At 42.5% G+C, this 27,518-nt stretch overlaps 2 protein-coding genes across 5 annotated transcripts in view; both read left to right on the top strand.

Annotated features, from left to right (window-relative positions):
* Positions 1–1,564: 1,564 nt before the first annotated feature.
* YWHAB (tyrosine 3-monooxygenase/tryptophan 5-monooxygenase activation protein, beta) lies at positions 1,565–24,421 on the top strand. 2 transcript variants are annotated; one of them, XM_011997623.1, is made up of 7 exons: positions 1,619–1,897; positions 3,670–3,764; positions 17,426–17,728; positions 19,892–20,015; positions 20,854–21,017; positions 21,915–22,010; positions 22,293–24,421. In XM_011997623.1, exons 3-7 carry the CDS (start codon positions 17,429–17,431, stop codon positions 22,347–22,349), a joined length of 741 nt encoding a protein of 246 aa, XP_011853013.1. In that variant the 5' UTR covers positions 1,619–1,897; positions 3,670–3,764; positions 17,426–17,428; the 3' UTR covers positions 22,350–24,421. The 2 variants fall into 2 exon arrangements, with proteins under 2 accessions (XP_011853012.1, XP_011853013.1); XM_011997622.1 differs by lacking the exon at positions 3,670–3,764 and having other exon boundaries at positions 1,565–1,897.
* Positions 24,422–25,894: 1,473 nt separating this feature from the next.
* The window catches only part of PABPC1L (poly(A) binding protein, cytoplasmic 1-like), a 29,766-nt gene continuing 28,142 nt past the window's right edge, over positions 25,895–27,518 (top strand). For all 3 annotated transcript variants that reach the window (XM_011997618.1, XM_011997617.1, XM_011997619.1), the window contains exon 1: positions 25,895–26,170. In XM_011997618.1, coding sequence (XP_011853008.1) covers positions 25,978–26,170 — 193 coding nt within the window. In that variant the 5' untranslated portion in view covers positions 25,895–25,977. The remainder of the gene's footprint in view (positions 26,171–27,518) is intronic.

Here is a 27,518-nt window from a genome sequence, read left to right as displayed (position 1 = left end):
GATGGCATATTGGGAAGGTAAGGAATCATCCAATTGAATTGTGGTATTTACGATGGGGGAGAAATAGCAGCTAAAGGATAAGGGCAGCTTTTGGAGAACGCTGATTGTCTCAAGGAACTTACATATTGTCATCTAGGTCTGAGTGCACACTAAATAATTTAAGCAAGAACAGGACACGATTAGAATGGTATTTTTAAAAAGATCACTTGGCAGTTGACGGGCGAGGCTGAGAGTAAAATAGTGAATTAGAAGTCTGTCATTTAGCTAAGTAAGGGTAAAGGCAAGACGGCAAAGGCCTATTTACTTGGTTCTTTCTCCTACCCGACTGCAAACTCCAAGACAGCAGGGCCCCATCTGCCTTGTTCATTGCTGTGTCTCCAGCACTAAGCAAAAAGTCTGTTCCACATTTGTTGAAAGAATAAATGAACAGGAGAGAGGGAAGGCGAGAGGCATTTTGAAGGACTGAGTTTAAAAATCAACTACCTTGAAGCCGGGCAAGGTGGCTCATGCCTGTAACTGTAATCCCAGCACTTCGAGAGGCTGAGGCGGGTGGATCACCTGAGGTCAGGAGTTTGAGACCAGCCTTGCCAATACGGCGAAGCCCCGTGTCTACTAAAAATACAAAAATGAACCGTGAGTGGTGGCATGCCCCTGTTATCCCAGCTACTCAGGAGGCTGAGGCAGGAGAATTGCTTGAACCTGGGACGTACAGACTGCAGTGAGTCAAGACTGTGACACTACCTGGGCGACAGAGAGAGACTCTGTCTCAAAAACAGAAAACAAAACAAAACAAAATCAACTACCTTGAGAGGAGTAGAATGTCGGTAATTGTGAGAGCAGTCATGAGGGGAGGGGAGACATGGAAGCCTGTTTCCTTCCCTGAACTTCCTCAAGGAGGGGGCATCTTAAAGACGGAATCATGTACACAGATTTTTGTGGGGTTTTTTTGGAGACAGGGTCTCACTCTGTCGCCCAGGTTGGAGTGCAGTGTCATGACCATAGCTCACTGCAGCCTACAACTCCTGGCCTCAAGCAATCCTCTCACCTCAGCTTCCAAAAGTGCTGAGACTACAGGCGCGAGCCACCGCGCTCGGCCCTACACAGGTTTTTGAAAAAGACCTTTGTGCGTTGGATTCCTGGCACTTCAAGTGGCCTCTTCAGTCTACCAAAGAAAGAAAAAGTAAGTACTCCGAAGGATTGAAAGGAGGATTAAGGGAACATTGAGGGATGAGCAATTTCTGTTCTTCCCTAGCTCCAGTACACCCCAAAGCACACAGCAAGAGGACTGACATCGGCTTCCGACCCCGTGAGGATTACTTTCTGGGTGGAGGGGGAACTGCTAAACCTCGAGTCTCCGTACCTGGCCCTGGCGCGTTTCCAGTCTGAGCAGAAAAGGAAACCCCCACCCAGACCTCACTCCTAGTCCTCCCGGTGCCTTTACAGCCCGTATCTTGACCACCCCCAGCTCCGCCCTCTCTCCTCCCACCTCCTTTTCCCGCTCCCCCGCCCCATTTCCTTCTTCTCCGCCCACCTCCTCCTGGGTCCCTCCCCCGGCCATGCGCCCTGCCCCGGCCGCGGCAACCCTGCCCTTCGTTCTTCTTCCTCCTCCCTTCCGTCAGCGCCCCTCCCGTGGGGCCGCGGCAACCCCGTGCCTCGCTTACCCAATGAGAACACGGCGTGGGGCGGGGCGCGGCCAGGACCGGAGCGGAAGTGGTGACCGGAGCGGAAGTGGAGCTGCCGCCACCGCCGCCGCCGATTCCGGAGCCGGGGTAGTCGCCGCCGCTGCAGCCACTGCAGGCACCGCTTCCGCTGCCTGAGGAGTGGGCTTGGGAAGGAAGGGGTCATCTCGCTTGGAGCTTCGCTCGGAAGGGTCTTTGTTCCCTGCAGCCCTCCCACGGTGAGTGCGGCGCGGGGTCCGACCGGGGCCCCCGGGGGCCCAAATTCGAAGCCCCTCTTTGGCAGCTGCGACGACGGCGGCCCAGCGGGTGGGCCCCGGGGGATAGCGGTGCGCTGCCTCTTTCGCTTCGCGCGGCCGCCGGCGGCGAGGCCAGGCCTCGCAGCGGCCCCTCCCTGTTTCCGGGGCCGGGCCCTTTACCTCTTGGAGAGGCCCGGGCCTCCCTCGCCGCCTAAGGTCCTGCCGGCCGGGCGGGGTGCAACTCTGTGCTGCACCGTGAGGGACAGCGGAGCCGAGGGTCCCGGACTCTCCCTCACTATCTGATTCGGTCCCTCACGCGACCCCTCCCTGCGTCTTGGTCGGCAAGAACCGTCCTCTTCAGCCCAGTCACCTCTGCTCCGTGCTTTCCGGTTTCCAGAAATTAAAATTTAATCAAACGCGGGTGAGTTTTCTAGCCCCAATCCCCCTGTTTGACTCCTCCTGGATGAGTAAGGGGTTTAACCTTGGGAGACGGCAGTGGGGGAACCCCCTCCCATTTTGCAGTAAAACCATTTCATCATCCTTAACTGGTTATGGAGCCTGGCAGGACCCAAGATTCCCTAGGAAGGGAATTGGGTTTGAATCAAGAAAATGTGTTGGTTGGAGCCGGTTACTGAGTCAGGCCGGATCCCCAGGAAAAAATATCGGGATGAGAATCGGAATATTTTCCCACAGTATTTACCGTCATTTAATGCCAAATTCTTTTGTGTCTTTACCCCAAATTCCCCCATATTGTGTGTTAGCACGTTTTTCGGTCTGAAATTTGCCCGGTGGCTTCCTGGTCGGGGGGGTGGGGAGCGGAGGGAAGAAGAGGTGGGAAGGTGAGTGCATCTTTGCCGCAAATGGAGAACTCCCATATAATGAGGTTTCCAGAGGTGGCAGCCTTGGTAAGCAATTTGCCAACCTTTCTGTGAAATGCATGTCTCTTGTCGTTGCCTTCATTGCATTTCTCTTTGGTAAGGCTAGATAGCATCAGGTCCTGATTTTGCTTACCCTGTGTGGGAGATGGAATTTGGCAAGATGATGCTATGAACATAAAATCAGCCTGCCACGGAAGCCAAAACAGAAAGGTGAAGCACTTATAAGAATATGAAAATTGTCTGCATTTCTCATTCTGTCAGTTCATATGAAGCCAGACACAGATGCAGTTTATGGAGCTGGACGCTGCAGCTTTTGCGTTTTCATGTTGGAAATTTATATAAGTATTTGTTCTTGGTGAATTTCTTCTTGACTGCTTCCAGGGTACCCTGTTTCTTACTTAGGGATATCTCATTTGTTTGAGCCCTCATTTTTCTTGGATTCCTGTCCTTGGCAACACGAAGTGTATGAGTGTACAACCTGTCAATCTTATTGGACCTAAGTTAGAAATTTAAGTGTGGCTTTCAAAATGGAAGGCAAATAATCCTGTAGCAACTGCAGAATTATTTTCCTAGCCTGCCCCTCCAGTGAGATAAGAAACCATTCACCTATCTTGCAGATGGAGTCTTTATGAGAAATGAGGTGATTTGGCCTAGACTCTACACCTAGTTTTTTTCAAATTGAATATCCTCATTCATCAGTAGCAAATATGGATTGCCAGCCCCTGGAGTATGACTCCTACCCTATAATCTTTTGTACATTTCCCGTCTTGCAGTGCTTGCTATATTGAAGCCATTTTAGAATTGGAGCACTATAGATCAGGGAGGCAGCCTCTATAAAACCAGGCTGAGCAAATTCCCACGATGCTGGTTCTCTAGGCAGAGTCTCCAGAGATTTGGGCCTCTACAAAAAGTGCATTTTGCCCATTTGGCTGTGGATAGAGAAGCAGGAAGAGCACTGGACTTGGAGTCAGGTAAATTTGGTTGAAATCTTGCCTGCAATATTTTCTAGCTTTCTGAATCTTCAGCATGTTAGTCTATGGTTCTTAGTTTTCTTATCTCCAGGGTTATCATTAAGCCTTTTTTATAAACTGTAAATTATTAAATATAAGCTTTTGGTTTTTTAATTAGAGTTCACTATTAATGGCTTTTTCTCTCCAGTTAACATCTGATGACACTAAACCCTGCTTTGTACACAAGTTGCTTTCAAAAAATGGTATATTATTATGGGACTTTATTTTGCATGTAGGCAAATCTAGTCTTTCTGAATCATTTTCTCATCTATATAGCGCAAATGATAATGCAGCTTTGGATAATTTTTGTTGTGACAAGCTCAATGAAAATAAGCATCTGGGATATAGTTGGGGTTCAATAGATGTTTAACCATCTGCATGAATATACACGTGTATAGATTAGACATAGCATATGTGCTATTCATGGACATCTATATAGAATCCATCCATTTGTGATTTATCTGATGAGGTGGTATCAGACAATTAGTCTATAATAATAATTACCACTTACAGTACTTACTGTGTGCTAAGCTTTCTTTTAAGCACTTTAAGCATATTAGCTTAGTCTTCATAACAACCAATGAAAGGTAAGACTATTAGCCCCATTTTACAGATGAGGAAACTAAGGCACTGAGAAGAATAATTTTCCTGAGGTCTCACACACAGCACAAGGTAAGTGCCAGAACCAGGAATGAAACCAGATGATCTGATTGTAAGGAATGATATTATAGATTTCTACGTGTGGTAGAGACAGCACATGTATATGTTTTATGTGAACACCATTTAGTCCTTAATTTTTCTTCACACCAATCCTAATAAACGTTTGAATGGGAATACTAGCTATTTTTGAAGATAGATACAGGACGATTTATTGTGGAGCATATACCCATTCTGGCCTGTAGGGATGATATTGCTAGCATGCATCAGGAAGCAAGCTTGTGAACAATCCAGTTTTTCTAGTACTTGCTTCATACTAGGGAGAAAGTCATCAGTTACTTTGGCATAGAATGTTAGGTTCTTCATCTAAGAGAATTTGATTATGACCATTTTTGTTTATCATACTACTTTATCAGTAGATGTTCAGATTTTTCTTATTTTTGTTGGCAAGGAGGAAATGAGGAAATATATCTACATAAATAGAGAAAAACTTCTAAATTAAAACATCCTGTTGTGCTACCTGCTCTTTCAGTGCCAACAAACTGAGTTTTCCTTTAAATGCTGGTACCTTAGAGAATGAACTAAAATTTCCTTGTAAAGGTACTTTTAAGTTCCTTGTTTCTACATTTTTCTAGGGAAAGATGACAATTCACTAGTTTAAGGGGCAAGAAATTATGGTTATATAATAGCAACCTTTAAGCTTTAGAATCCTTTTGATCTCTATGTGAATATGATCTTAACAGTCATCTGTATGTCATGATGGAGAAACTAACGAGCTGGATTCTGAGGGAATTTTTCTGAGGGGAATACTTGAGGAAACAGACTAAAAGTGCTTTCTGTGTCATGATATGTGTGCTGAAGGCCAATCATATTACTGTTTTCTCTACTAAAAGATTTTCTAATAGAGGTATGGTTATGTGTATCTAATACTCATAATGAGATGTAAATGATCAATGGCCTCAAGTCATTCCTAGCAGATTGTAGGTTAGTTGACTTCTTTTTTTTTTTTAATTCTGGCCAGTTCTTTATTATGTAAGTTTTTCCCTTACTGGTTAGTTTATTTTATTGTTTTCCCTAAGAGAACCAACAGGAAGTTATTTCCGAATGGCCTTGATCAGGACAAGAAGATTGAAGGCTACAATAAAGTAGATATGAGTCCTATTATTATTATTTGCCCTCAGCTAAGAGCTTTCCTTTAAAATTTGACATTTTGATGAGTCTTTGGCATGTTTTATGCTGTTTTTAACTCCTTGATTTTGTTTTTGTTTTTAAAGGTAGATATGTTAGCTTAATAGGCCAGTTTTAAAATTTCACTGTAACAACTTTGTATAGTTCTTTTAAAAACTGGCAATTCTCTTTTCCTTAAATGAGCTTTGGAGATCATAATTAATCTTTAGGATATAGGGTTACATAAAGGCAGGAACATTAATTTTAAAATTAATGTTGGTTTAGATCCCAGACCTGCCATATATAGCTGTGTGACCCTGAATGAGTTAACTCTTTGCGTCTATAAAAGGGGACGATGTCACCTGCCTCATAGGATACTTAGGATCAAATGCGTTTCTAGGAATCCCTGAGTGCTTTGCAGGCCATAAATGATGGATGGATATGTTTATTATTTACTAAACGAGTTAGCTTGTTTGGGTTTTTGTATAGTGAACTTTTTATATAGCGAACTGATTGGACTTCTGAATGGAGGAGATGAACAGAAAGTAATCCAAAGGCTTGTTGAAAGTCAGTTTGAATTGGCTGGGCTCAGTGGCTCATGCCTGTAATCCCAGCACTTTGGGAGGCCGAGGCAGGTGGATCACGAGGTCAGGAGATCAAGACCATCCTGGCTAACAAAAAATTAGCCGAGCCTGGTGGCAGGCGCCTGTAGTCCCAGCTACTTGGGAGGCTGAGGCAGGGGAATGGTGTGAACCTGGGAGATGAAGCTTGCAGTGAGCCGAGATCTCGCCACTGCCCTCCAGCCTGGGCAACAGAGTGAGACTCCATCTCAGAAAAAAGAAAAAGTCAGTTTGAATCTATAAATACAATGATTGGTAGCTGAAAAGTATTCGTCAAAATGTATAGTGTTGCCTCCTGATTTAGAGCTGGCTGGCTTTTTTCAAAAAGTAATCTAAGACTATAAAAACAGTCTATATTTTATAGGTCAGATGTGCACTACCTTCCTCTGTCCACATAGGAGATAATTGCTTTTTCACTTTTTAAGAATGCATCAGGTGATCAAGTAGTCACTCAGTGTGCTAGGCCTTGTGCTCCACATTGGGGGTCCAAAGATACAAGTCTGGATTCCTACCTTAAGCTCACAATCCAGTGTGGGAACCAGCAGAGAGACTTGCATTGCAGTAAACTGTGATAAGGGCCATTTTAGAAATAGGCATAGGGAAATTGTTATGTGCCTTTCTTTTAAAAGTCTTTCAGAAGCAGAGTACGTGTAAAATAAATGAGGTACATGGTAAGTTTCCCTTCACTGGCTGACCATTTGTTTTTAAGTTTTGTGTGGAATGTACTGTGGTTGCCATTTATTCGAGTGCTTAATGTTTAGCATCATAAACAGGTTTACTCCTTACAGGAACCCTAGTGAGAAGATTTGCTTACCTTTTTTTCCGCAGAGTCTCGCTCTTTTGCCCAGGCTGGAGTGCAGTGGCGTGATCTCAGCTCACCGCAGCCTCCGTCTTCAGGCTGCCTCAGTCTCCCAAGTAGCTGGGATTACAGGCGCCTACCACTATACCCAGCTAATTTTTTTATATTTTTAGTGAGACGGGGTTTCACCATGTTGGCCAGGCTGATCTTGAACTCCTGACCTCAAGTGATTGCCCTCCTCGGCCTCCCAAAGTGCTAGGATTACAGGCATGAGCCACCACGCCCAGCCGAGATTTGCCTGTATTATGGATGAGAAAACAGATTCACAGAGGTCACATAGCCTATGGACTTGGTGTGCGGTACTGGTAACTCAGACTGATTGGCTTCGATATGTCAGTGGGCCCCAAACTGTAGAAATCTATTCATAAGGTCAACCAATTGGACTGTCTTTATGGATCAGAATTAACATAGTGTCTTTTGGTTTGATTACTTAAAGTCAAGAAGTCAATTTATTGTCATATCTACCATTAAGTCACATGTGTAACCTTGCGCCTGTCACTTGACACCCTCAGTACGCTTAATCATGGCTAATTGGACATAATTAGCAGTGAAATTCAACAACTGATATGAAAGAGGGGAAGGGATTTTGAAATAATAGAAATGCAGTTTCTCTCCAAATTCACTGTTCACTGGACATAGTGCTAAGGACTTTGTATTACAGATATGCTGTGTTTTGTTTCCTAACAAAGAACCTGCAAATGTTTGAATGGAATTAAATTTATTACAGGACTCTAAATTTTATGTGTAGAATGGCACACAGACATTTTTATAGTGGGTGTTTTTTAGTGAGTAGTTTTCTCTGAGAGCCAGGAGTGCTTAACTTTTTCTGGGTAACACCCACTAACCACCTGGTCCCACTGACTTTCTCAGTCCCTCCTGCAGTAGCTTGGCATCTGATTTTTCTTCAGCAGAGTGACTCCAGAACTAAAACTTCTACTTTACAGTGCTGTGGATGCTCTATCTAGAATGGTACATCTGTGATTGCTGTTCAGAATATGTGATCAGTTCCTTACCCCATTGAAACATTTGAGCTTAGATTTTTCAGATTTTCCTGTCAGTTTTCTTCCTTGTTCTCATTTCTTTATCTGCTTTGGCCTTTGATTTTTATTTCATCTAGAAAAACATACATGCACTTTATTAATAACATCTCTTTTTAAGTCACGACCTAGCTACCTTTAAACCTCTTTCCTCTAATTCTGTCTGGTTGCTTTTCTAAGGAGAGGCATTATAACCCTTAAACATGTGCTGTTTTTTTTTTTTTCAATTGATGCATAATAGATATACATGTGCTCTTTTCTTGTGTTTCTACCACTAGAGTTTAAGCTCGCTGAGGGGAGGACTACACTGCTTTCTTTTAAATTCCTCTCAGTAATCCAAAGAGTTCTTAGAAATTTGGTAGTTTTTCATTTTGTAGTTATTTCAGCATACATTGGATTATATGTGTTACATTTTTGTGAGGTAGCTTAAGAATAAAGAATAAGAATGGCTATGAGCCTTTATTCTAACCAACACTATATGGGCATTTTACGTTCATTATCTTATTTGATAGCTATTAATGTCTCCTTTAAACACTGAGAAGACAGATTCAGGTAAGTTATAATGTGGAAATGTAGAAAAATCACCTACTTTCTCTTTAGAAGCTCAGATGTGTATGTAAGGCTTGCTAGAAGCAGACCCCACCATATATTTTGTATGTATAGAGCTTGGGTAATTCCTGGCATATAATAATGGAGTCCTCATTTGAAATTTCCAGCAAATTATTAAACTCAAAGCTTATTATTTTAGAATTGAGCATGTTCACTTTTAAAGGCTACAGCTGTCATTTTCAACTCTGTCTTTGCAGTGCCTTTATAAAAAAAAATGGATTAGCAATAGGTAGTCTTCTTTTTCTTTTCTTTCTTTTTTGATTCTTATCCTAGGATATCTGCTCTAGCCACTGGGAAATAACTTCTCAGTATTTTGACCCTGACTAGAAAGATATCCCTTGGGGAAGGAATTGAGATAGAGGGGCTAGGCTGTTTCCTAGATCCTCTATTTTCAGCATTTATTATCTGATTTAGGATTTTCTTTCTTTGAAGAAAATCCTATTTTGTGAGTACCTTTAGAATTATGTTTCGTAGCTGTTTATCTGCACTCTTGATTTCTCTTTTTAAACAGAAAAACACTTTTTTCTTAAAAAAATAAATAGTACCAAAATTTTTAAAAAGTAATACATACTTGATGAAAATTCAGAAAGATAAGAAAATGAGGATATAATTTTATTACCCAGAGAGACAGCCAGTGTTAACCATTTGGTGTTAACCTTTCTTTTTGGGTTTGTTTGCTCTTGAGGGGATATTTTACAGAAATAAAATATTGTGCAGCTTCCTCCCCCCAGCCTCCATTGCTCTTAAATAAGTCTTTTTATGACATTAAAGCTCTTCTTTTGATGGCCACGTAATCTTGTACCATCTATCCCTCCCGCCACCCCCCTTTTTCTTGAGACGGAGTTTCACTCTTGTCGCCCAGGCTGGAGTGCAGTGACGCAATCTTGGCTCACTGCAACCTCCACCTCCCGGGTTCAAGTGATTCTCCTGCCTCAGCCTCCCGAGTAGCTGGGATTACAGTACTGCATCACCCCGGCCAATTTTTTTGTATTTTTGGTAGAGATGGGGTTTCACCACGTTGGCCAGGCTGGTCTGAAACTCCTGACTTCAGGTGATCTGCCTGCCTTGGCCTCCCAAAGTGCTGGGATTACATGTGTGAGCCAGTGCACCTGGCCAGTCTCCTTATTTTTTAAACCATTCCCATATTGTTGGATATTTAGATTTGCTTCCATTTTTTCACTAAGCAATCTCTGCGTTTATCAACAAATGCTTCCCAGTCCTGACTTGCTGCATCCAGTGGCTTGGAACAGATTGACAGCCATCATCATCATGTAGGTGTGCTGGAGAGCTCCTGTTCTCAAGCATGTCAGTCTCTTCCTGAAATGTGCCCAGCATAAGGAAAATCTCTTGACTTACTGCAGGGTTGGGCCCTTTGTGGCCTCTAATGAGTTTGCCTGCCCCAGTATCTTGACGCTTCTGTAGTGGTGCCAGGCCTGATGATGAGACCATAGTCTTTCAAAAACTTTTTAGGAGACAAATAAAGAGTATCTTGCTGACTTTTTTTTTTTTTTAGTGGGAACCTCATTCAAAGTCTTGGAACAACAGTAGGTCTTGATTAAAAACCATCATGGCGTATCACTAGAAAATTCAATTAGAAACTAACGGATAAACTTCAGCTACAGTTAACATGTATGTTCATTTTAACATAACATACTATCTATACAAGATTAATCTAGATTTTTGCTTTTACTTCTCACAAAATTATATATTTGAAAAGAAAATTCAAGCTTATGGTTTTGTGGACTACTACAGTGTAATAGTCGTGGAGAAGAGTAATAATACTTCAGTTTGATTTTGCACTATGCATTTTTCAAGGAAAATTTCCACATTTAGTATTCTTTAATTCCCTGCCCCTCATCTTCACAGCAACTCTCCTGAGGTAGATGCCATCTTTTTTTTATGGATTGGAATGAGATTTAACATGCTTACATGGCTGTATAGTGGCATATTGCACTGTGTCACACAGTCCTGCTGCCTTCTGACTGTACTACATATAGGTACTCTGTGTTCCTTGTGCTCTCCCAATAATGATTTGTAGAAAAGCTTGATATTCATTTGCATATGAGTTTTGTGCTTAGTACAGTTGTAAGCATTAAATGTGAAACAAATACGAAGCTTTCCTTTGAGGGCACACAAGTGAAGCTGTAAATGTTACGGTACTCATCTGTATCATAGAATGACATAAAGAAGCCCTAGACCGTGTAATAGGCTATGAGCATATTCGGAGTCATAGGCAAGGTAAGGGCAGTCAGGGAAGGGTTTGTAGCCCTAGATGAATGGATGCAGTTTGGATAGGCAAGCAGGAAATAGGAGAGCACGCTAGATGACAAAAACAGTTTCAGACATGTTTGAGCATGGTGTTTATAGAGCATGCGGTGCTGGCTAACCTGAGAGAAAGGTACATGTTGGAGAATAGTGGATGAGAAAGCCAAACAAGTAAAGAGGAGACAATTTATCAGGAATTTGAAAGCCAGGTAGAGCTTAAATTTGATGGAGTAGCTCAAAGGGAGTCGTTGAAAGTTACTGGGTAAGGACAAAGGCAAGACTAGAGGTAATTTAGGAAGAGTAATTTTTTGTTTGTTTTGAAACAGGGTCTCTGTCACCCAGGCTGGAGTGCAGTGGTGCAATCATGGCTCACTGCATCCCTGGCCTCCTAGCCTCAAGCGATCCTCCCATCTCAGCCTCCCAGGTAGCTGGGACCATAGGCATGAGCCACAACACCTGGCTAATACTTAATTTTTTGTAGAGACAAGGTCCTACTATGTTGGCTGGTTTTGAACTCCTGGTCTCAAGTGATGCTCCATCTTTGGCCTCTTAAAACACTGGGATTATAGATGTGATCCGCCATGCCTAACTGGAAGAGTAATTTTGGAATTACTCTTTGAATTTCAGAGGGCACAGAAATCCAGGGAACTAAGTACAAATGTAATGAAGATTTAATATGCTTGTGAGGCTAATAGGTGCTTTGAATTATTTGAGAAAAGGGAGAACTCTCCACCTCTGCAGTTTGATGCTTACATTTCAGGATCAGTTAGTTCATTCAGCAGATACTTATTCCTACCCATTATGTACTGGATGCTGTGGGAGATATACCTAAAGGAGCTTATGGTGTAGGAAGGGAAATAGGAGATACTATGTAAGTAATTTTAGTACTGAAGAAACGTGATAAGACATTGACAGATATCAGCGAAATGCTTTGTGAGAATATATTCATCTTAGAGCAATGCTGTCCAGTAGAAATAGAATGTAAGCCACATGTAATTTAAATTTTTCTGGTAGCTGCATTTAAAAATTTTTTTAAAGTGAAATTAATTCTGTTTTTACTTAACCCATTATGAACAAAATATGATTTCAATGTGTGGCACTAGCCACATTTTAAGTGAATAGGCACATGTGGCTGTGGCTGAAGCAGCTTAAGAAAGGGTTCATGGAAGGGATGGTATCTGAGCCACACTGTGAAGAATCTTGTATGCAGAGTAAATTTGGGAAAAGCCATTCCGGTTAGAGGGAGTGGCTTGATGAGCAAAGATAGAAAAACATACTTTGTATGTAAGAAAACCATTTTGGCAGAAACACATATGATGTGGAAGGCATGATGTGGGGGTCTGAAAGATAGACTGACAAGCTTTCACTGATAGGGGAGGAAATCTGACTCTGCTTTTGGCATCAGGGAACTTTAAAGAATTTTGAGCAGGAAGTGACTTGATCAGAGTTATAGGAAAATGGGTCTTATAGCAAAGGCATGGAGGGGACTGTAGGTAATGAGTGATTGAAAGCAGTGCCACTAGGGCAAGATTTTGGATGGGAGATTTATTGTAGACATAGAAATAGGAACAATTTCATTTCTCCTTTGTTTGCTGCTTTCCTCCAAACTGCTGGGTGTTGTGTAACCCATTTCCTGTTGAAATTGGTCTAGTTGCTTCAAAATCCATGTTATATAAGTCAAAAGTTATGTAAGCAGTAGCCATCAGGACATTTAGCTATGGATTTTGTTTGTTGTAAGTTGTTTCTGTATGTGTATAATTAAAAACATTTGAAACAGATAAATGGATACAGATTTTTAAAAGGTGTGCATTCAGTCTTATCTTGCCATGATGGTTCTCAATCTCTTAAGAAATCTTGCAGTAATCTCAGAGAAGCATAAAACAGCTGGCCCCAAACAGAAAAGGGTACATTTTATTTTAGGAAATAGGGAAGGCATCTTTGGGAGGTTGCATTGAATAGTCCAGATTCTTTGGAGTAGTATGATTTAACTTTTAATGCTTGAGAAGGAGAGAAGTAAAAGGCGGGTAGCTTAATTTCGGGACCTAGTTGAGCTGAAGAGGTTGATGGCATTATTTAGCAATAGCAATCCTTTATTACTCCATTATGATACCACATGGGATGGCTTAACTGTGAATTGGCTTTTGGCCAGTACTTTATGATTTGGAGTCATCCATAGGTAGAGTTTCACAGGTACTGTTTTATGAACTTTGAAGTGGGCCTCTAAGTGACTTCTAACTTCGAATTACTCTACAGACTGGAAATTTTCTAAAGGTTGTTGGGTCATTGAAAGTTGGCTTCTCTCTGGTGTACCTGGCACTTTCAGGAACCATGAAGTAGAGTTATTTAATGATGAAGATATTTATTATCCTGCTCCCAAAGACCTTATGGTGAAGAAAGTTAGACATATTGAGACAGTGGTTATCCTTTGGTATCCAGGGGGTGTTGGTTCCAGTACACCCGGGGATACCAAAATCTGAAGATCCTTGTTTATTTTGTGTTTTTTTCCGTCTTTATTTGCCACCACGGTTAGTTGAATCTGTGTATCTGGAACCTGCAGATACAGAGGGCCGACTATACAATTTTAAGGTGATAGAGTATTTTTGATGCCCTTGTATTAGAGTAGAACAGGTTGTCTTGTGGTAACCAACAGCTCCAGCATCTCAGTGTTTTAACCTAACAGAAGTTTCTTTTGTTTTCACCCTGCATGTCCAATGCAGGTCTGCAGGAGTCTTGCACTGTACGGTCACCCAGGGACTCAGACTGACAAAAACTCTGCAGTTGCATGACTGTACCACTTAGAATACATGGCCTTCTCAATGGCTGCTGTAAGGGAAGAGAGCCTGGGGAGCCACATGTAGGATATTCACAGTGTTAGCCTGGAAGTAGCATCATTTCTACTTATCTTTCATTGGACAGAACTACCACATGGCCTCTTCTAACTGCTGTGGGGGTTCTGGGAAATAGAAGGGAACAAATGGAATGTTTCTTGAGGGTTACTCTCTTTGCCTTAGCTTCATTCTAGTGTTGTGAGTGAAGATGTCAGATGGATCAAAGTGAGACTTGCCTCGCTGAGTGTAAGCTTACAATTAGTGAGCCTTATATAAGACACAGCTCTGCATGTGATTTAGATAATAGTAGGAAGAAAAATCATAGTTAGGAACTGGAGAATTAATTCTTTCTGAATCACCTAGATTTTGAGTGTATCTTATTGTGCTCCCTTAAAACATTTTTAGGTGATAGGGCCCTGTGTGTAGAATTTCTCTCTTGAAAATACAGAAATGACTTTTGAGGCAAAACCATTTTGTGAGTGGAGGTCATACTTTCTTGGATTTTTTTTTTTTTTTTTTTTTTTTTGAGATGGAATCTGGCTCTGTTGCCCAGACTGGAGTGCAATGGCACAATCTTTGCTCACTGCAACCTCTATCTCCTGGGTTCAAGCGATTCTCTTGCCTCAGCCTCCCCAGTAGCTGGGACTATAGGCACGTGCCACCACTCCTGGCTAATTTTTTGTATTTTTAGTAGCAGTGGGGTTTCACCTTGTTAGCCAGGATGGTCTTGATCTTCTGACCTTGTGATTCGCCTGCCTCGGCCTCCCAAAGTGCTGGGATTACAGGCATGAGCCCCTGCACCTGGCCGAAAATGATTAATTTTAAAATAGCACAGGCAAGGCACGGTGGCTCACACCTGTAATCCCAGCACTTTGGGAGGCTGAGGCGAGCAGATCACCTGAAGTCAGGAGTTCAAGACCAGCCTGAGCAACATAGTGAAAGCCCGTCTCTACTAAAAATACAAAATCAGCCGAGTGTGGTGGCGCATGCCTATAGTCCCAGCTACTCGGGTGGCTGAGGAGAATCGCTTGAACCCAGGAGGCGGAGGTTGCAGTGAACCGAGATCGCATCACTGCATGCACTCCAGTCTGGGTGACAGAGTGAGATTCCGTCTCCAAAGAAATAATCATTTTCAGAGCCTTAAATTATGATACCATGTACATAGTAATGAAAGAATTTGTTTTAAAAATACTGACATTGGCTAGGCACGGTTGGTCACACCTGTAAGTCCCAGCACTTTGGGAGGCCAACGCGGGCAGATCACCTGAGGTGTTAGGTATTCAAGACCAGCCTGGCCAAAATGGCGAAAACCCGTCTCTACTTAAAATACAAAAGTTAGCTGTGCACGGTGGAAAGTACCTGTAATCCCAGCTACCCAGGAGGCTAAGGCAGGAGAATCGCTTGAACCCTAGAGGTAGAGGTTGCAGTGAACTGAGATCGCGCCACTGCACTACAGCCTGGGTGACAGAGTGAGACTCTGTCTCAAAAAAACAAACAAATAAAACACACAAAAAAACCTGACATTACTACTACTGTCTAAAATAGTATTTCATGTTTTTATACTTCAAGATATTAGCATATTTTATACTGTGTGGCACAGATTGATATATCGATATTTAAACCAACAGTACGTAAAATTAACTCTTCTTGTTTAGTAAATAACTTTTCAATTATTTTATCCAAAAATTACTTATTAAAATTACCGACCGCACTCTGTAAATGGTGATTATTGTGATTATTGCAGTGGGGAATTGACTGTGGTGAGTTGATAAGCGGTATTCACTGGTTGGTGTATGGATTTGATAAATTGGTAAACTGAAGTCACTAGGATTTTTGTCTATTTCAGAAAAACTTTAAATGAACTCAGTTATGGTTCAGATGAATTCAGTTATGGTTTCAAGTTCTGTTGCTCTACATCTTGTTATATACCCCTTTCTCTTGCAGCCTATACCATATACAAAATTAGTGCCTGATATTTTTATATAATGCTTTATATTTTTCAAGGTGCCTTCACATGTATCAGGTCTTTTGTTCCTCATAACAGGCCCACTAAAAGAGTTGGTAGTGTTATTTCTTTTTTTTTTTTTTTTTTAGAGACAGGGGTCTCACTTGGTTGCCCAGGCTGGAGTATAGTGGCACAATCACGGCTCACTGCATCCTGGAATTCTGGGCTCAAGTGATCCTCCCACCTCAGCCTCCTGATTAGCTGGGACTACAGGTGCACACCACCACACCCAGCTAATTTTTTCTTCTTTTGTAGAGATGAGGTCTTACTATGTTAGAGACTAATTTGCCAGGATAATCTTGAACTCCTGGGATCCCAGGCTTGAGTCACCACATCCAGCCCTGGGTAGTGTTCTCATTGCCCGGTAAAGAAACTGAAGCTCTCAGGTTAAGTGATTTAACCAAGGTCATGCCACTTGTAAGTAAGTAGCAGAGCTAGTGCTAGATAGAGCCCAAGTCTGACTGCCCTTAGTTTATGTTCCTCCTGTGCAGTGTGTCCTAGTAACAAAGTTAGCAGATTACAGAAGATATGATGATAATCTTTCCCATCTTTCAGGTATCTACTGCTTGATGGGTGCAGCCAGATAGATCATTTAAAATCATATCTTTTGCTTCAGGATTGGTGGAAGCAGTCTTCATACTTACTTTTTCCTGTACTATGGAAAAAACAGGGTTAGTCAAAACCAGAGTTCCTTACAGGACAGTGAAGAGAGGACTTCCTGTATTACAGGATATAGTTGGATTAAGGTCATTAAAACAGACAAACCAGACAATTACTGAGAGAAGTCAAGGACATATATATAGTAAGCATAAACTTTTTTTTTTTTTTTTTTTTTGAGACGGAGTCTCACTCTGTTGCCCAGGCTGGAGTCCAGTGGCGCGGTGTTGGCCCACTGCAACCTCTGCCTTCTGGTTTCAAGCGATCCACCTGCCTCAATCTCCCAAGTAGCTGGGATTACAGGTGCCTGCCACCGCGCCTGGCTAATTTTTGTATTTTTGGTAGAGATGGGGTTTCACTGTGTTGGTCAGGCTGTCTCAAACTCCTGAGCTCGTGATCTGCCCGCCTTGGCCTCCCAAAGTGCTGGGATTACAGGCGTGAGCCACCGTACCTGGCTAGTAAGCATAAACTTCTAAAGAAATAGTTATTAAGCAGTCTCTATGTGCCAGGCAGGTGAATTAGGCTAATGGAAGAAAACAAAAGCTCTAGAGGCAGATAGATGTGAGCTGGAGTTCTGGCTCTCTACCGTCTATTTGCATGTTGCTCTGGGCATATCACTTGCCTTCCCTGACCCTCCATTTCTTCACCCATAAGAAGGGGAAAGGAGTTGTTACGAACATACCTACTCTGTGGGACTTTTGGGAAGATAACTTGACCAAAATAATATAAACGCCTTAGCAAAGTACTTAACCCTAGAAGTGTTTAATATATGATCAGTATTGTTGATGGCATTTGGAACGAGATGTTTCACATTCAGTATGCTGCTATCCAGATGGGTTGGAAGAAGATTCACACACATGTTTCCTGGGCCACGAAGCCTGACATTTGCTCTTTCTTTTTCTCTTGCTCTTTTTCTAGGGAATGACAATGGATAAAAGTGAGCTGGTACAGAAAGCCAAACTCGCCGAGCAGGCTGAGCGCTATGATGATATGGCTGCAGCCATGAAGGCAGTCACAGAACAGGGGCATGAACTCTCCAATGAAGAGAGAAATCTGCTCTCTGTTGCCTACAAGAATGTGGTAGGCGCCCGCCGCTCTTCCTGGCGTGTCATCTCCAGCATTGAGCAGAAAACAGAGCGGAATGAGAAGAAGCAGCAGATGGGCAAAGAGTACCGTGAGAAGATAGAGGCAGAACTGCAGGACATCTGCAATGACGTTCTGGTAAGTGGCCAGTGCTTCTGTTTTGAACAGTGGTTTCTAAATAGTATTAATTTAATGTATAAATGCAGACTCTCAAAACAGCTTATGAGAGAGAGGTGTCTGAATATACTGGAAAGCTGCCAGTGATTTACAACTAATTTTTAAGCATATAATACTATTTTTGTCACCTATTGCCTGATCAGAGGTTGTACATCACTTCTGAAATATTTTCCTCTCTTATAAAAAAGACCTGTGAAAAACAGTGACATTTATTCAGCATCCCTCCATCTTATAAAATTGAGGCCAGATAGACAGGATTTTAATAGATACAGCCACAGATAGGCTATTGTGTATATTAGTCAGAGTAGTGATGTCATCACCAGTAGGGGAGGGAGATGAAAAAGCTGAGCTGCCTTTCAGCCTCTCCCCAGTCATGCCTTCACACTGTAAGCACTGTCCTGCTTTGGTCTGAAAGTTAGGCACATCCATCAAGTTTGGCATGCATTCCAGAGCCAAATTCAGAGTGTTTGGGGCATTCTCCTCTCCTCCTCTCCTGTATTTTACATAAGCCTTAGTCAGATGATTGATTCCCCCTGGCCGCCACTTGGGATTGAATGGGAAGGGTACGTACTCTAAAACAAATCATAATCATAATGCCTTTCCCCCACATCCTGAGCCCATTGGGAACTTTCTTTTTCTTCCAGGTGAAATCAGGTAAAAATGAACAGTGAGGGCTGCTTTGAAAGGAAAAGGAATTCACACTTGGGGACCTACCTCCTTCCCTGCTGGCTCCCTTTCCTAGTTACTGCCCATGACTCCTTTTGAAAACCAGTACAAAGCGTGTCAGCCATCAGGCAGCACCCCTTATCCCTAACCCATTAGTAGTTACACACTGTCTACAAAGAATATTAAAACGACTGCCGCCCCCTGCATCTTCTCACTTTGGTTGATTAAATCCCCTTATAACTAGCTTTGCATTGAGCTTCTCTTTTTATTAGACTCATGGCATAAGAGTGTCATGACTAAATTTGTTGCCTGTTGGTAATTTGGGGGTTTGTTAATGGTGCACTAATTCCTGAATGTTAGGTACATCTGGTATTCAGATGAAGTGTGTCATGCATTCCAAGGGCAAGAAAGTTCCATAATTCATGAAATGTAGACCAACTTTTAAGAGCATCTGAAAGAATGTGAAGAAGAGCTTGGTACTTACTGCCTCTTAACCAGTTTTTCAGGATGCCACATTCTAAAACAACTCTTCGAAAATATTGCTCTGTATACGAAGCTTGGACTCCTTCAGAACTACTTTTGTTGTAAGCATAAATGTTTAAAGGAATTTATTATTAATAGTATTAGCTACTCTTTGAGTGCTTACTACGTGCCAGGCAACGTGTTAAGCGCTTTATGTATGTCAACTTCCTTATCATTATAATTGCCGTAGAAGATGGCTATACCCTAGAAGATGACCCTTCGTATAGCTGAGGAAACTGAGGCTCAAGGTGATTAGGTAATTTGTCCAGAGTCATACAGATACAGATAATAAGTGGCAGAAGAGGGATTTCTACCCAGGTCAGATTGACTTTAAACTTAGTTCTTGACAGTTTTGCTGTATTATCATCTTTTTCCTCCTAAGGAAAGATTTTTTCCCCCTTTAATTATAGAAGTAATACCAGTTTATGGGTTTAAAAAGGGTGGGGAGAACAAGTCAGAAGAATATAAATAAGAAAGTAAAAATCACTTCTAATCTTACCACCCAGAGAACCATTATTAACATACTCCTTCCAGGCTTTTCCCTTGTGTATTTGTGAGCATGTACACATATGTATCTTAATGTTAAAATAGGATTCTTGTGGTATTTGTAATCTGCTTTTTTTCACTCAGATTTCTTTTGAGAGCCTTTCCATTATCCGTGTAGCTCTGCATCATTTTAAAGGCCTACAAAGCTTTTCATTGTATGGCTATACTTTAATTATCCCCTATGGATGGTCAAAGTGATTTTTAAAAGAAGAATACAGGCATCTGCTGTTATGACCTGGGCTAAACAACATTTAGTAGCTTGGACGAAAATTGGTGTTTTTTTAATCTTCCAAAAAATTATTTAGAAGCAGTAGTGTGTATCTTGAATCTCAAACATAGTTTTAACATCTTGTGAATAATTCTAAATTCTTAATGTGGATCATTTTTTAGGAGCTGTTGGACAAATATCTTATTCCCAATGCTACACAACCAGAAAGTAAGGTGTTCTACTTGAAAATGAAAGGAGATTATTTTAGGTATCTTTCTGAAGTGGCATCTGGAGACAACAAACAAAGTAAGTAGTATCTTAAGAAATTTGACCAGTAATGGAGCCAGTCTTCGTTCACAGGGACTTTTTAACAATTTTGCTTTGTCTGTTTGCCATAGACACCAATGTCACAGTACTAAGAATTTAAAAGACTACAGCATTGTGATGAACGGGGTCATGGGTGGGCAAATAAAAATTTATCTGACAGGGAAATATGGAGGGCATTAAAAATCTGGTGCGCAGTATATTTAAAAAGATCTTTATCTTGAGTATTATTTGTTAGCTCTCTTTTTAGTGGTGAAACTTTTTATACTTGGTAGTATGAAACTACCCTAGTGATGCATTGCTTTTACCACATGTATTACTGTGATGGTGATAATCTTAACCACACTTTATTAAGTGCCTATGTGCCAAGTGCTTTCGAGTCTCACTTTCTCTTCACACAACCTTACGAGTTAGATGGCAGGCTGCCCATTTTTCGGATAAACTGAGGTTTATGGAGGTTTTTACTTGCCCAAGCCACAGACCGATGGAGTAAGAGTTGGGAATTAAAGTTAAAGCCTGTGATCTTTGCACTGGAGCATATCGTTTTTCACATTCTGTATTGTTAAAGGTTATAACTGCATTTCTTAACTGCTTTAGTAGACTTTGCCATAATTATTTTCTCCCAAAGCATTTAAAATACAGCTTGGTTTAGAATAAATATCTAACAAATGTATAACTGAATGGCAGAGACACTGACACCTCATTTGCTAGGTCATTGCTGCTGCCCAATTTGGGATTAAGAAAATAATTTGATAGTTGGTCCAATGTGTGATACCTATGAAAGAACCGAGCCTTTAATATTTTCATCTTTATGTTACAGCCACTGTGTCGAACTCCCAGCAGGCTTACCAGGAAGCATTTGAAATTAGTAAGAAAGAAATGCAGCCTACACACCCAATTCGACTTGGTCTGGCACTTAATTTCTCAGTCTTTTACTATGAGATTCTAAACTCTCCTGAAAAGGCCTGCAGCCTGGCAAAAACGGTGAGAAAGACCCTTTGTGCTATCTAACCATAGCAAAACAGTGCTTGTGTTATTAACTTCTTTTTATTCCTGAACATACTCATTGTCTTGGACTTCTTTTGAAAGATTTTCTAGGGGTGGGAGTGTATCCTTTATGAGATAAATACAGATCTGTTACTTTTTAAATTCATTCTCAATACCTACTGCTGACTTTTGTTTGATTACTGTGTTTTGTGGGGTGGCTGTAGAAAGTTCCAGGTGAATGTAGTTAGTTGTTTCTTGCCAAGCTTTGGGCCTTGGTTATACATTGTCATTCTTGTACCAAGATTTGAGATTATAGTTGTATAAAAGAAATACACACCACATTCTTGTTGTGTGTTGGATTACCTTCCATATTCTTCCGTTAGCCTTTTCTACATTTTTTTTGTAGTCTCTCAACATGCACACACCTTTTTAAAAAAATTTTTATTTGGGAAAGGTGCCTTAAAGTTCATCACTTAAATCAGATTTAGTGATGGGAGTTTCACTGTATCCCTTGTATCCAGACCTTTTGGGTTCTAGTTTAAAACAAAAATTTTTTTAAAAATAATTTTAAATAGAAGATTGCTAGAAATGTCTTTGGTAATTAAAAAATACCATGAGTTTGCCCAGAATGACTGTGCTAGGGTTAGCAGTAATACTGCTTGCTTATTAGGTATAGCAAAGTTCTTATCTCGGAATTTCTGTCATTGTTGGTTGGTGCTTTGTAAACATACCTTATACTTTTGCTGGAAACAGCTAACAGACAGGGTAATAATAGCCTAGGTTCCTCCAAAGTACTGTACAAGAAGATAAATTATATTCACTTAGCAGAAAAAAAGTGGGTTAAACTAGCTCCAGAGAACTTGTGAATTCTTTGCTAAAGGCTCTTTGTTTTAGGCGTTTGATGAAGCAATTGCTGAATTGGATACACTGAATGAAGAGTCTTATAAAGACAGCACTCTGATCATGCAGTTACTTAGGGACAATCTCACTGTAAGTACTACTTCCACAGGGTTTATAGTCTCTGTCCTATTCACCTATTTATTAATCATTCACTATTATCTTCAAGAGGGGATTTGTGCCCTGTTAAATATACAGTTTTAAGTTGTTAAATTTGTTATAAATGACTGCTGAAGTTTTGACCTTTGCAGTCATCCCTGTCTGCAGTGACACAGGAATAATTTTCACCTGTTGAGATAAGATTATACATACTGGACCACCTACGTAGGCAACTTTTAGTAGCCCTGCTTTGATCATACTTTCTTTCTCTTGCAGCTGTGGACATCGGAAAACCAGGGAGACGAAGGAGATGCTGGGGAGGGAGAGAACTAATGTCTCTCGTGCTTCGTGATCTGTTCAGTGTCACTCTGTACCCTCCACATATATCCCTTGTGCGATAAAAACAAAAAAGAAAAAAAAAAGAATCGTACGTCGACTTTCGATTTTTCACAGCCTCAGCCTAGGAAAAATGGTTCACGGGATAAACAGCTGGTATTTGTATCTAAAACTCAGATTGGTCACATAAATGCCACGGCATTCCGAAGTTTTGATTTTGATTAACATTGACAGGATTACTGTGTGTTTAATTTTTTAAAAACTGAACACTGTGATTATGGGGTTTTGTAATTTAGCAGAACTCTTACTGGTAGAAAAAATAGACGTGAATTATGTGTAACTTTTTGGAAAGTTTAATCTGATATCAAAATAATCATTGAAATACAATTCCATTGTAAAGTTGTACAGAAAGTTATAGAGATTATATTGTGATGCTGGAACTTGGAGTGAGACACACATCATTTGGCATTTGAGTTTCATGGTAATTCTCAGTAATGCGGCCGTTGTTCGGAGCTTAAAGACATTTGATCTGTTTGGGCTGTTGCCACTTAAAAGTTCATTACCACAAATGTCCACAGTGTCTTCCTCTGAGGAAACCCGAATCCTGAAATGGAAATTCTTTGTGGCAGATAACTGGCTTATGACACCTTGAAAAGTTCAAGTGCTCATATAACACACCCGACTGAACCCCCTTTCCTACAGCAGTATGTTCACTATGTTACGAATTTGCAACTTGTGCTTCAATAGTGGAATCTATTTTCATTGTTAACACTGAGCTAAAGAAAAAAAGCCGTGTGTTTTATGAATGACCTTATCTGTTTTCCTGGATAATACCTTTAAGAATGATGTCCTGAGTCAGGCGTGGTGGTGCGTGCATCTAGTCCCAACTGTTTGGGAGGCTGAGGCAGGAGGATCACCTGAGCCCAGGAGTTTAAGGCTGCAGTGCCCTATGGTTGCACCTGTGAATTACTGCACTCCAGCCTGGGCAACATAGCGAGACCTCATCTACAAAAACAAAAACAAAGGAATGACGTTCTGCAGAGATTGCCTTTCACTTGAGGAGTACTCAGTTTTCAGGTTCTTCCTAGCTCGGGGCTTTTAAATTTTGAAATCTATACATTCATTCCCACCATCCTTTTTGACTATTGACCTTGGTTTTCTCTTCTAAGTTTCTGTCCCTCTGCTTCCTTACTTTTTTTCTTTTTTGAATTCTATCTTTATCTGTCTTTTGTTCACTTTTTAATGCTATATATGGGCAGGGGTGAGAGACATTACTGAGCACCTTGGTGAGCAAGCCTGGCTTTAAAGAGTTGAGAAGAGCTTCTGGCACCAGAGCTCTGTCTTCCTCCAGTTCTCAACACGGTGTTGCTCTTCAGTCATACCAGGATCTGAATCAAAAAAGTATTTTTAAATATCCATGATTCCTCCCTGTATTGAGGCTGGCCCTGATCATGCTCTTTGTGCCTGTCACCAGGTCTCTCAAGTGCACTCATCCAGCTCAGCGCTCAGATGTGTTTAAGGAGACCCTATAGTCAGGGAAGTTGCGTGGATACTGCAGTGGAGAGAATTGAGAATAGTCAGGCCTGTCAGTCTCACAGGATCACCCCTCTACCTTTAATATTCCACCTAGCTGTAGAGTCCATCTGTTTGTCCATCTGCTGAAATGAGAAAAGAAAAATTTATGCACTGATTTAAAACAAACCAAAAAAAGAGAAAAAAAAAAACAAAAAAAAATCCCTCCTTTCTAGCTGAACAAAAATGTGCAGTTAATACTTGGCGCTTGAAAATGCAGTAGTGAATGTGGAACCAAGCCTGTCTGTATATCTGGTAGCTCTTTTCTTGCTTTGTTTTTCCTTACCAGTATTCTGCCTAATGTTTGCTTCTGTGATGGTTATATTGCCTAGCAAGCACACCCGTGGTTGTGAAAATAGTATAGCAAAAAAGAAAAATCCCTGGTTATTGATGTACTAGATTTGTGTATGTCTTTTAAACAGTTCTAGTTTCACCTTACACAGAATAATCAGGAAAAGTGTAAAAATTCAAAAGTGAAATAAAAATTTTATCAGTTAGTTGCCTGTGAATTGATGTGTCACCACCATCTGTGTTGCTACCAGACCTAGCTAACTATTCTGATCACACTTAACTCTCTTTTCTTTAAGAATAGGCAAACAGTTTTATTTCATTATTTAGGACCAGAAGTCAAGGTGTTATACAGGGGAAGAAATTACCATTAATACTTGGTATCTCTCTACCTTCCACACCAAACCATGCATGTATTAGGTCCTCTTTAGTGACTTCTAAGATTTCGTATGGACAGTTATTTTGCATTGTATTCAAGCCCCCCATCCCTTCCCCATTTTTTAACCCTGAGATACAACCAAGCCAGTGAAATATGTAACCTATGGTTGCATAAGGCTTGGTCATCACCAAGCTGGCGTCTCACCTGTCCTCATACTGTATGGTGGCCTGCGGAGCTGGTTCCTCATGGGATTTGCCCCTTCTGGAAACATCCACACTACCACAAGGAGAGAAAAATATCAGGATAGAGAGGTCTTTTTTTAGCCCAAGATTAGAATTAGTGCTTCCTTGCCACTCTGAGGCTGGACAGCCAGATGGGCACCTTCTGTCCCTAGTTCCACCTGTTGAAGCCACACTCAACCAAAGGTTAGTGGGGGCCTACCTGCTTTGTTGGATCAGTGAGACCAGGAAAGTCCTGTCAGAGGAAAAGTGAAGTATTGGTGTTCAATGGAGTAGTTGACTTGTTTTTAATGTCCCTATACCACAGATAGAGTGACGCTGCAAGCTCAGATTGACAGTCTTGCTGTTGAGGTCTTGCTCTGCTATTAGGTCCCAACTGTCTGCATTTAGGCTGAGCCACAAGTAACTCAGTGAACCTCCCTGGTATAATGGATGTGTAATGGCTTAGCAGAGGGACAGGGAATATCCCAGGAAGGGGTCTTGGTAATATGAGCCAGTACCAAGAAAGGCCTTAGTGGTCTCCAGTTCTCACCTCTCAAAGCCATTTCCGTCCTTGGTGAGAAACGGTGGGACTGGATCAGGGTCTTTGGAGGAAGACATCTTCAATGGAGCAGGATAAAATTCTCTACACAAGCTTTGAAACAGTGGCCTGTTCGGAATTAACGCAAAAAGCGCGGTCTGGGTCTCCTTTCATTCTTGTCAGGAGGGAGTCATTCCCATTTTACAGAGAAGGGAAACGGGTTCAGAAAGACGATGACCTATTCCGGGATTAGAACCCAATCCCTTGCGTCCTTTCCTCGGCCCAGTCCCGGCCCTTTTAAAACGGGAGGTTTTGATAGCTCCATTCAAGTGCGCGCAGCCCTGCTCAAGTCCAGGTTGAAGGCTTCTCCCGCCTCCCAGGGCGGGGTCAGAGGTGTCCCCACCTGTAGCTTTTAGATCCCCAAGTGCTCGCAGGTGGGGTGCGGGCCCAGGAGGGATCCCGGGGAGGGGCGTCCGAGCGCGCCCACGATTGGTGCGCAGGGACCCGGGGGCGGTAAAGGGAAGGGGCTGGCCCGCGCCTGGCAAGGAGGGCTCCCGCCCGCTTGAGCGCGGGGCCGCTGGGTGACCCGGCTCCTGCTTGCCCCGCAGCCCCGGCCCCCTGCCCACCATGAACGCCAGCGGCTCAGGCTACCCGCTCGCCTCGCTCTACGTGGGCGATCTGCACCCCGACGTGACCGAGGCCATGCTCTATGAGAAGTTCTCTCCCGCCGGCCCCATCCTGTCTATCCGCGTGTGCCGCGATGTGGCCACCCGGCGCTCGCTGGGCTACGCCTACATCAACTTCCAGCAGCCCGCGGACGGTGAGCCCCGGGAATGGGGCGGGAGGGGACGGACCGATGGACAGGCAGGCGGACAGACAGAAGCCGGAACTCGGCCGCTTGCGCTTTAATCTTACACTTTGCAGCCGGGGAAACAGAGGCTCAAAGATAACAAGGCGTTGGCAGAGGCCTGGCCCCTGAGACGGGAATTGGTAATTAGTGTGGCTTACTGCTATTCCTCTGCAGAGGAGAGAGATTAGGGCCGAGTGAAAACAGATACAGGCTTTGAGGGGTCAGGCGGACCAGAGATAGAAGCCCAGCAGCTGTGTGACTCTGGGCAAGTTACTCGACCATTCTGAGCTTCAGATGCCTGTCTGGAAATTGGGGGTCCTAGCCGCCTTATAGAGTGCTTGTGAGGATGAGAGATTCAAAGCACCTGGTGAGGAAGATGCCCAAGGCGACACAGCTGGTGAGCGGGGAGGCAGGAGAGCCCAGCCTTGGGCTCAGGCCTTTCCCAGTGCTACGTGAGATCCGCACTGGGCGCCTCTACCAGCACGGGCTCTGAAAAACCGCTGCCTTCAGGCCGCAAGGCCGCTTTCTCAGAGCTGATACCATTGATTAGAGCTTGCCCCTTGCACTTCTGTTGAGAGTGGAGGGATGAAGATAAGAGCACCGGGTTTCAAGGGCGTTCTGCCACTAGGGTGTGAGCTTGGGCAAGGCTTCACCCTCCGCACCTTTTCATTTGCAAAATGGGGCTAAGGCTTATTCTCCGATAGCATAAAGAATGGAGAACTGGTGTCTATGAAATTATCTCTTGTATCACTTGTTACCTCGTAAACGCTCTTAAGTGATAACCTTAAAAAAAAAAATAATAAGGCCGGGCGCGGTGGCTCACGCCTGTAATCCCAGCACTTTGGGAGGCCGAGGAGGGCAGATCACTTGAGGTCAGGAGTTCGAGACCAGCCTGACCAAGATAGCGACACCCTGTCTCTACTAAAAATACAAAAAATAGCTGGGCATGATGGCTGGCGCCAGTACTCCCAACTGCTGAGGAGGCTGAGGCATGAGAATCGCTTGAATCCAGGAGCAAGAGGTTGCAGTGAGCCCAGACCGCGCCATTGCACTCCAGCCTGGGCGACAGAGCGAGACTCTATCTCAAAAACAACAACAACAACAGCAACAAAAATAGTGCCTTTAACATTCTGACCTAAGACTCCAGAATCCCAAAAAAAGCCCGCCCCAGTGGAGTCCACTAGAAGGATCCTTTGCGCCAGGCCGCCTGGGTGGACCAGGCGGTTCCCTGAGTGAGCGATTTGCTGGGGAAGGGGTTGTTCCGCCGGGCCGGTTCCCCGCCCCTTACTGAGCTGGATTCCTGGACACCTTTATCTTT

The sequence above is a fragment of the Mandrillus leucophaeus genome, unplaced genomic scaffold (genome assembly GCF_000951045.1).
Source record: "Mandrillus leucophaeus isolate KB7577 unplaced genomic scaffold, Mleu.le_1.0 Scaffold544, whole genome shotgun sequence".
NCBI classification, from domain to species: Eukaryota; Metazoa; Chordata; class Mammalia; order Primates; family Cercopithecidae; genus Mandrillus; species Mandrillus leucophaeus.
The sequence above is the reverse complement of the archived record's forward strand: the minus strand, read 5'-3'. Positions and strand labels throughout refer to the sequence as shown.